The 9,811-nt window shown below is 35.5% G+C and overlaps 1 protein-coding gene across 1 annotated transcript; it reads right to left on the reverse strand.

Moving 5' to 3' along the window:
- Window positions 1-6,199: 6,199 nt before the first annotated feature.
- On the reverse strand, window positions 6,200-7,129 carry LOC114040965 (olfactory receptor 4P4-like). Its single transcript, XM_027859196.1, has one exon. It carries the CDS (start codon window positions 7,127-7,129, stop codon window positions 6,200-6,202), a length of 930 nt encoding a protein of 309 aa, XP_027714997.1.
- Window positions 7,130-9,811: the final 2,682 nt, after the last annotated feature.

Below are 9,811 nucleotides of genomic sequence, written 5' to 3' on the forward strand. Positions count from 1 at the left end.
ATTAGCCATGAGGGCTTTATCATAACATTCCATTTCCTTTCTTTGTCTTCATCTTCCTAAATCTCTGCAACGTTTGACACAGTTGAACACTTTTCTTCTCTAACATTTTCCCTGTTTGGTTTCTATGGCAACATTCTATTCTCTTTCTCCTTTGCTTTCTCATACAATCATCTTTTTCTATCTTTATGGAATCAGCTTATCTTCCATCCCCTGACACCTTAAAGTCAGTTTCCCAAGGCTTCCCTCTTATTTCACCATTCTTTATACTATCTTCCTTGCCAATATCATTTTCTGCATTAAGTACAAATGTCATTTCATTGCAGATGAGCTCTACAACTATCTATCTACTAAACATCAAGCAAAAAGTTTTAATTGGCTATGGAACATCCCCTATTGTTTATATAGCTTGCAAATCTAATCAAAACTGTCCAAAATTCAGTTTATCTTTCCTCTCAAATTTACCCCGAATTAAAAAAATCAATCAATTGAACAATTTTTATTCCAGGTATCCGTAATTGAAAGGAGATTAATTATAATTTCTTCACTTCCTTTTTTTATTCATTCAAACTCTAAAATATCTCTCATATTCATTCCCTCTTGTTTCCACATTGGCTACAGAAGAATGGTCCTCTTTACTTTTAAATAAACTGACACCAAATAGAACTGGTGTTTATTTATTGATAATATCCTTTGAGATCTGTTTATTTAAAATTAACTCATTTCCCAATTTTGTTTTCCAGGATTTCCTTTGAGATGCTTGACTTTGACCTTAAGCAATAACTTTTGTTATTGTTTTGTTGAAATATAAATAAACATATGGTAGTTGATTTGTATGTCACTGGATAAGTTTATGTAGTTGACTTCACAGTATGTGTTGATGACTGGAACAGCCTCTGGAAAAGCCATCTCATCTCCAATATAATCATATTTTACCACAAAAAAACAATCTTACATGTAATTTACAAAGGAAACTTCTTTGAAGAAAACTCTTTTCATGTCACCCCATCTGCATTTCAATTGATACTGACTTAATGAATCCGCCTTGTATCACCCTTTCAGAAAAGGAGTCCATATTTCAGGCAAACTAGATTACTGATAATTCATACATTTCCCTCCTCTCATTATTTCTTATTTTTACAATGTCCTTCCCCATCATCTTTTCCTATGAAATTTTTCCTACCTTCAAGGACCAATTAAAATATCATGTTTACAATGAAGGCTTCCTTGATGATGCAATCAGAAATTGTGTTTCTGTCCTTACTTCTTATATTACACATTTAAACTTTATTATCATGTCATTTCATAGTCTATTGTGAGATGTAGCTATTTTAAATTTAGTGGCTACTTCTATTTTTTTTTTATATTCTGCTTTCTTGAGGGAACAATATTATGAGGAAACTCTGGACAATAGAAGTTCTTTCTTATCAGCCACAATTGATTTAATCAAAGAAAATTAGAGGGAAGTAAAAGACATAATAACAGGTCAAACTCCTAAAAGAAGTGCAAACAGTTTCTTTTTCTTTTGAGGCTTTGTGATATGAATGTATGTACATAAAACTTATGGAGTTAGATGGCACCTATCTAGCCAAGGAAGAGCCGCTGCCCTGGTGACCTTTTCAAAACTTGAGTGCACAGTCTCTCTTTAAAAAAAGTATGCAGAGCATGTCTACACATGTTTAATCTGTATCAAATCACTTGCCTTCTCAATGAGGGAGGGTCAGAAAAGAAGAGAAAATTTGGAATTCAAAATTTAACAAAAACATGTTAAAATGTTTTATAAGTTATTAGAAAAAATAGCATATTTCCCAACAAAAAAATATAGATAATAGTAAATAATTGAAAAAAAATATTAATGACTCCTGACTAGGTCTTAATATAATTGTAATCTCAGTCTGTTTCTTGCTAGCCTAGAGAAACTGCTCTTGGACATTGCTACCTAAATTAATTTAATTCTCCAGCGACATACAGATCAAACTACCATATGTTGATCTACAATCAAACAGAAGCAAAAGTCATTGGTTCAGGTCAAAGTCAAGTATTTAAAAAAAAATCATGGAAAACAAATTTGGAAAATGAGGCAATTTCAAATTAATAGATCTCAAATTATATTACAAATAAAAAATCAGCAAACCAGTTTGGTGTTGGTTTGAAAAGAAAAGTTAGGGCAAGTAGGTGGCACAGTGGATAGAGCTCTGGCCTTGCAGTCCGAAGGACCTGAGTTCAAATCCAGTCTCAGACATATGACACTTACTAGCTGTGTAACCCTGGGCAAATCACTTAACCCCGATTGCCTCACCAAAAAAAAAAAAAAGAAAAGAAAAGAAAAAAAAAAGTTGATTAGGGAAACAGATTAGGTGGAAAATATACAGAAACACATGAACTCAGTATTATAATATTTGATGAAATCAAAGTCTCCAATTGCTGTACTAGATGCTAACTCTTCCACAAAAATTGCTGGGAAAATGAAAAGAAGTCTAGTAGAAATTTGGTTTAATAGTTGATAATAATTAGCTAGTATTTTATGTAGTGCTTGCTATTGAGAAAAATTATTATTATACCATTATAGTAATACCTAATTGTTAATATATAATCTAGGCTTTTCTCCTATTTCTTCATTAAGGCCCAGCTGTGGTTTAAGTCAGTCTGTGAAGCACGTGACTTATTGACGAGACTACTGTTAGCATTCAAGAAACATGCTCTTCAATGTTGGGCAGGATCCCACTCAACTAGGAGTACAAACAGAATTCAGTCAGGAGAAGTCTTTAGCCTGGGGAAAGGAGCCTTGTCCGGGTACCCTTTTATTAGAGTTTAGGTTGACCCTGCTTATGAAGGAGAAAACCAATGAGGGAAGTCTGGGTGGAGATGGACTGCACTGTCCAGATTGCTTGAGGCTCCTAAGTCTCATGATGAAGCCATGTTCTCAGCAGGAGGAGCTGAAGTCTTCTAGGCCCCTTCTTCATTAAAGGTCCATCAATAAGGGTTGATTTTCACTTCTCAGGGACATCCCTTTTACAAAGTTATTTAAGGCTTTTAAGGTCTCCATGGGGGGAGGGAAAATCTTTGGTTTGTTGATCATCAACTTCTTGATTGCTGGCTAGCCTAATAAAAATTGATTATTAATTATTCAGAAACTCTGTCTTTTAAGGGTTTTTATTCATCTTATTATGTGCTGAGAATTGTGCTGAATGCTTTAAAATATTATTTCATCTGAGCCTTACAACAACTCCATGATGTAGGTACTATTTTTATTCCCATTTTACAGAAGAGGAAAGTGAGGCAAACACAAATTAAGTGACTTACCCAGAGTTAAATAGTATCTGAATTTAGATTTGAACTCAGGCCTTAATGAATTCCAGACTGGTACTCTGTAAACACACACACACATACACATGCATATGTATATGTATGTGTATATATGTATGTACCTATAGGTATAGATATTTATATGTATGTGTGATGTATGTTTATATTGTACTTCTATGGTTATATATGTATACTTATATGAGTGTTTAGATCTTTATAGGTATATATGTATGCATAAATAGATAACTATATATAGTTAAAGATATTGATATGTGTATGTGTGTATATGTATATATCTATTACGTGTTACCCATAGACTTATACACACAGTAGTAACTCCTTCATACATATATCTCTCATATACCTGTATATATACAGATGTGTATGTATATACATGTGTACATATAAATATACATACACATATGTGTGACATCACACAATAAGCAGATTGACTACATAAGGAAAGGAATACCTTTCAAAATAATGGATGGAGGAAGAGATTATGACTATTTAAAGTAAATGGAGAATCATGAAAGATAAATTAGCCAATTTTGATTTTGAGTAAACTAATAAAATAACCTACTACAGTCCTACAGAACTATTGAGGAAATATATTTCAACAAGTATGTTTGTTGACAGAGTGGTGATAGACTGAAGGGTCAGAATGAGACGTATTTTGGGGCATGGTCAAAGTGCATTTGCTTTGCTTTGTTATGCATAATTGCAAAACGGCTCTTCCATTGCCTCCCTACATCGGTCCCTTCTTTCTTTCCTTTCTTCCTCCCTTACATTCCTCCCTTTTTTTCTTCCTTCCTTCTCTCCTTCCTTCCTTCCTTCCACATTTATCTTTTTACTCTTCTTATACCTTATTCCTGGTGATTTTTTTTTTATCTAGTGATCTTGACCTCTTTGCAGTTCCTCAAAGAAGAAACTTAATACCTCAACTACGGGCATTTTCTCTGACTGTCCCCCATGCCTGAAATGCTCTCCCTCCTCCTCTTTTCCTCTTAACTTTTTTGGATTCCTTCATATCCCAACTAAAATCCCTTCTCCTACATGAAGCCTTTCCCAATCCCTTTTCTTAATTATTTGTTTTTTATCCTGTGCCGAGCTTGTTTTTACATATTTGGATATTTGTTTGTTTGCTGTCTCCTCCATTAGGTTGTGAGTTACTTGAGGATAGGGACTATCTTTTGCTTCTTTTTCTATCCTCAGTGTTTATAAGTGGACTTAGAATAGCTTAGGAATTTAAAAAAAAATGTTTATTGACTTAACAACTTTTTCTTCTTTCCTAAGACTACTTTCCTCTTGGATATATAGGAAGCAATTTATTACCCATTTATTCCTCTCCACCACTGACTCTGTAAAATCAAGATGTCTGCTTCTCTTGGATAATCAAAAACATATTACATAGACAAGGGCTTGGCCTAAGGTCAGTTAACAGCATTCTATGAAGCCTTTCTAGTTGTCCAAATGGATATTCCTGAGGCTATCCATTTTCTCTTGGTACCTATCTGTATCAGATGTTGGCAGACATTGACTTGTGCTAAGGATGTCAAGATCTCAGTGTATAATTTTCAAGGGATCTGTTGGTAGATATCAGAGAGAAAGAATAGGACTGAGACAAGCCATCAGTTGTACTACCTTGCTTAATGAAGAAGAACTAAAAAGTTAGAGAGATGTTAAGATAGGGGAATCTAACTAGCATGAAAGGCAAACTGGTGATTTCACAGGATTACCTCAGGTTGACCCTGTCCCCAGGTATTACTGACCTTTGCACAGAGAAGCATCTTAGATGTGGCAGCATGAGTTGTATGATAGAAAACAAAGAAGGCATATTGCCAACCTCTTTCAGCCCCAAACAATTCATTGAATAGGCATTTAATAAGTGCCTACTTTGTGCAAGTACTATGTAGGTATTCCAGGAGGCAATCTATTTCACTCACCTGGACACCTTTTTTCATTGAGTACTAGTTGGGTTTTTTAAGTTTAATGAAATCTTATAACCTATTGAGATAGCCTAGCATGGAAAACCCTGATTCTCTGCATCCTATTTCACATTGGTGGGAGTTTCTTCCATTGATTAGCAGTAAAACAAGAGCAAGCTGCATCTTTACAACTGGGGGGCTGAGACAGTCATACCTTTTAAGTGTTTCAACATTTCAGAGAGGGTGAAGCTTAACCCCAGCATAGGCACCATGAGGTGAATGAACTATTGATTTGAGAAGCGGGTTCATCCTTCTCCTGCTCTCACTTTTTCCCTGTGGCCCTGAGAAATGGGTATAGAGTATTTATTTTATTCTGCTTTATTTGCCCTTTTCATAGTCTAGATTCAGGGAGTAATTTCCACTGGGTCAGGGGGTTTTAGCCATAATTATATGTACACCAGGATTTTAGGCAGGTTGCTGCATGGAGCCAGCCTATCAGGAAGGACTTGAAGAGCTAGGGTGCCTGGTAGTTGAGCCCAATAGGGATATTGGATTTAAAACTGCTACTGTGCTATATAACAGCTGAGGTAATCTATGAGCCTAATCTCTTTCACCTCCCCAGAGAATGAAGTGGTAAAGAGATATGTTTATATATTCATTATTATGTCTCTTATGCTAATGTTCAAGCAGAACTGTGGTACATTTGACCAGACTGATACTTTAGTGAAAACAAACACAAGGGGCTGAAGCCAATGACTACAGAATACCTAGATAGCTAAAATCCCGTGAAGGATTCAGGAGAACCCTGGGAGAGTCATGAAATGTAACATTTCTTGGCACTCTGGAGCCTGGGTATTCAGTGTTATTAAAGTATTGTTTATTCCTAAAAGTTTTGTGATGCAAATACTTATTTCTTAACTAGGTGGATGTAAAAGGAAAAAAAAATCACACATTGAAATTCTTCTGTTTTATTTGAATAACAAAGCTGATTTTCTGGACCACACCATTCTCATGGCATTCTTCATTTCTGCATTTCTCAGTGTGTAGATGAGAGGGTTCAACATGGGTGCAATCACAGTGTAAAACACTGAGAACTCCTTGTCATTATTTAGGAAACCAGGAGGTGGGATATAAGTGGAGATAGCAGGTACAAAGAACAGAACAACGACCATGACATGGGAAGCACAGTTGGAGAGGGCTTTCCTTCGAGTGTCTGATGAATGGTTCCTAAGATTATATAATATGATGATGTAAGACACCACCAAGACCAGAAAGGTGGCCAAGACAATGATTCCAGTGTTAGCAATGACTAAAATACTAGCAACATGGGTGTCTATGCAGGCAAGCATTAAGAGGGGTTTTGAGTCACACATATAGTGATCTATTTGATTAGGGCCACAGAAAGGCAACCTCAGGATCATGAGTAGCTGGGCAATGGAGTGCCAAAATGCCACCCCCCAGGCAAGCAGGATCAGCATGTTACATCTCTGCCTGTTGACAATTATCATGTAGTGTAAGGGTTTACAGATGGCAACATAGCGATCAAAGGCCATGGACACCAGGATGAACATCTCAACAGCTCCAAACAAATGAAAGGTAAAGAGTTGAGTCATGCAGAAATTATAGGAGATAGTCTTCCTGGTGTCAGTTAAGTCACTAATCAGCTTGGGTACGATGGTGGAAGTGAAGCATGGATCCATGAAGGACAAATGCCAAAGAAAGTAGTACATGGGCTGCTGCATCAGATGGCTGCATGTGATGGTGATGAAGATAATGAAATTCCCCAGGAAGATTGCTAAATAGCAGGCCAGGAAAATGACAAAACACATTGTCTTCATTTCTTTCTTCATGAGAAGTCCCAAGAGTATAAATTCAGTGACATTATTATGAAGTTCCATGTATTGAGAGTAGGAAATAGCTGCCTAGAAGTTTAATTAACCTGAAAACATAGAGGGCATGATAAAGCTTAGCTGGCATCACATGAATAATTCTTTGTAAATGTAAAGTCAGATTCTACATTACTACTACAACTCACACTGTATTCTTAAATCAGATCCTGTTTTTCAAACATTTTAAAATGAGAGGATCAAAGATACTCAATATTATTAACCCCATGGAATATTTTCTAAAATTCACCATCCAGTTCTTTACAACATGACTAATGTGAAATTATGTTAAATAGGAATGTACATGTAGAGTCCATGTAAGATTGCATGCTGTCTTGGGGAGGAATGGGGGAAAGGATGGGGAGAACAAATTTAAACTCAAAAGCTTATGGAAGTGAATGCTGAAAACGTAAATAAATTGAAAGTAAAAAAAAATTACATTTGAAAAAGTTTAAAAAAACAAAAGCAAAACAAAATAAAATTCATTGTCCATCCAACATTTCCTTCTTTGCAAATGAAATGCACCAATGTCTTTAGTTTCATAAATGTAACATCAATTTAAAAGGGATGGCAGTATTTTAAGAATATACTGGCTGTATTTTGACATTGATTTGGTCCTTGCCATACAAAGTTGATCACAACAAAATTACATTTAATATATTTGATTAAAAAAAGTGAACAATAAAGAAGACATATAGATATTCTTTTTTAAGCCAAGGAACATTGATATAAATCTATTCTTTGTATATGGAAAAAAAGAAAACTAAAAATCTAAACATCAATACCAATGTGAATATTTGATAATTACTTAAGAAATCAAGAATAAATATATAGCATGTCAACATAAACAAAAATGAAAAGCAATAGATTTGTAGGCCCTTTTCCACACCACATACCTAAATCATTCATTAGATTAAATTAAATTAAATTAAATCATTCTTGGCTTATAAAGTATTCAACAATAGTCAAGTGAGGAGACTAGAGGGAAGACACACAGACACCCACCCACACACACACACACACACACACACACACACACACACACACAAGGTATACCAAATCACATCCTGACTAGAAATCAAGTGAATATGGATAGATTTTCTAGAAATATTTTGCAAAGTTCTGAGACACCCATCAGAAGACTGCCTTTACATTCCATTAAGGGCAGCCTAGACAGAAGATAAACCTAGTTATGGTCCAGGAGATGGACCATGTGCTATTTTGCATGTATCTCAAAGCTGATTCCTTTCTACACCCACCCCAAGCATTAACTGTCTGTTAGATCCAGGACAAGGAAATTTCTCTATACATTTCCTGGAGTCGTCAACTACTAGGAAACCAAATACCACCCAACAGACTTTATTCTACCTTTCAACAATATTTAGGAGGTGTCTGTCCTTTTATTGTAAACAAATGTGCTTCCTTGCAACTTACATCCATGACTTCTCACTCCACCCTGTAGGACTGAGAAGAATTCTCCCTCAAGTAATTCCTTCATATAACTGAAAAAGGTTCTGGTATATTCCTTCTTCATGGTTAAGCATATCCACTGATTTCAATGGATGTTCTTATGACATGACATTGATGTTTCCCACTATAGTGATTGTGCTCTTCTGTACATTATATATCTTAGTGCCATTTTTCAAATGCAAAACCAGAACTTAGCACAATATTACAGATGCTAAAGTACAGCAGCACATGGGTCTATGCAAGTAAGTTTTTAGAGGAGTTTTGAGTCATACATACAATGGACTATTTGATCAGGGCCATGGAAAGGTAACCTCAAGATCATGAGTACATGGACAGAGTACCAAAATGTCACCACCCAGGCAAGCAAGATCAGTCTGTTAAATCACTGTCTATTGACAATCCTCATGGAATGTGAGGCTTTATAGATGGTGACATGCCAATCAAAGACCATGGACACCAGGACCACTAACTTAACGCCTCCAAGTAAGGGAGAAATAAAGAGCTGAGTCATACCTCAGTCAGACTAAGGTAGGAATAGAGATTTGTTGCTAAGAATTTCAATCCTCTTCCAAGTGTCCTGATAAAATTCAATTGGAATCTAGTGCAATGTTGCTTAGGCTACCTTTCAGTGAATAGTGTGTGTCCTGGGCTTTGGGGTATAGTAGATTGGAGGTAGAAACAGTGCATTCCTGAATATTCCAAAATGGAATATAGAAAAAAAATCTGAAGGATTTCCTCTACACATTTCCCAGCTGTATATCTCATATCTCTGTGATAGATCTGACTGTGTTCTATTCCAATATGATAAATCACTTACTGGATTTGGCATTTAGAAGAGAACTTGGATGTCATGGAATCTAAATCCCTCCATTTGCAGATGAGAAAATTGAGTATAACATAGTGAAACCATTTGATGATTGTCATAGTTAGTAAGCAATGAAGCTGATCTTCAAAAATAGATGCTCTGGGTTCAAATTCAATTTCTTCCTGTCAATAGATTTTTCCAAGTTCCAAAGTAAGAAACAGTGAGATAGATCCTATTGTCTCCTGTTAGAATAATTTAAAAGCTATCATTGGGATATAGTAGGTAAAGCAGTTCACTTGTAGCTGAAAGGTTTGATTTAGAATCCTAGTTCATTGTGCTATGTTTCTTTCTTTCTTTTTCTTTCTTTTTCTTTTTCTTTCTTTCTTTCTTTCTTTCTTTCTTTCTTTCTTTCTTTCTTT

This window comes from Vombatus ursinus, unplaced genomic scaffold, assembly GCF_900497805.2.
Source record: "Vombatus ursinus unplaced genomic scaffold, bare-nosed wombat genome assembly UNPS02014163.1, whole genome shotgun sequence".
In the NCBI taxonomy this organism is placed as follows: Eukaryota; Metazoa; Chordata; class Mammalia; order Diprotodontia; family Vombatidae; genus Vombatus; species Vombatus ursinus.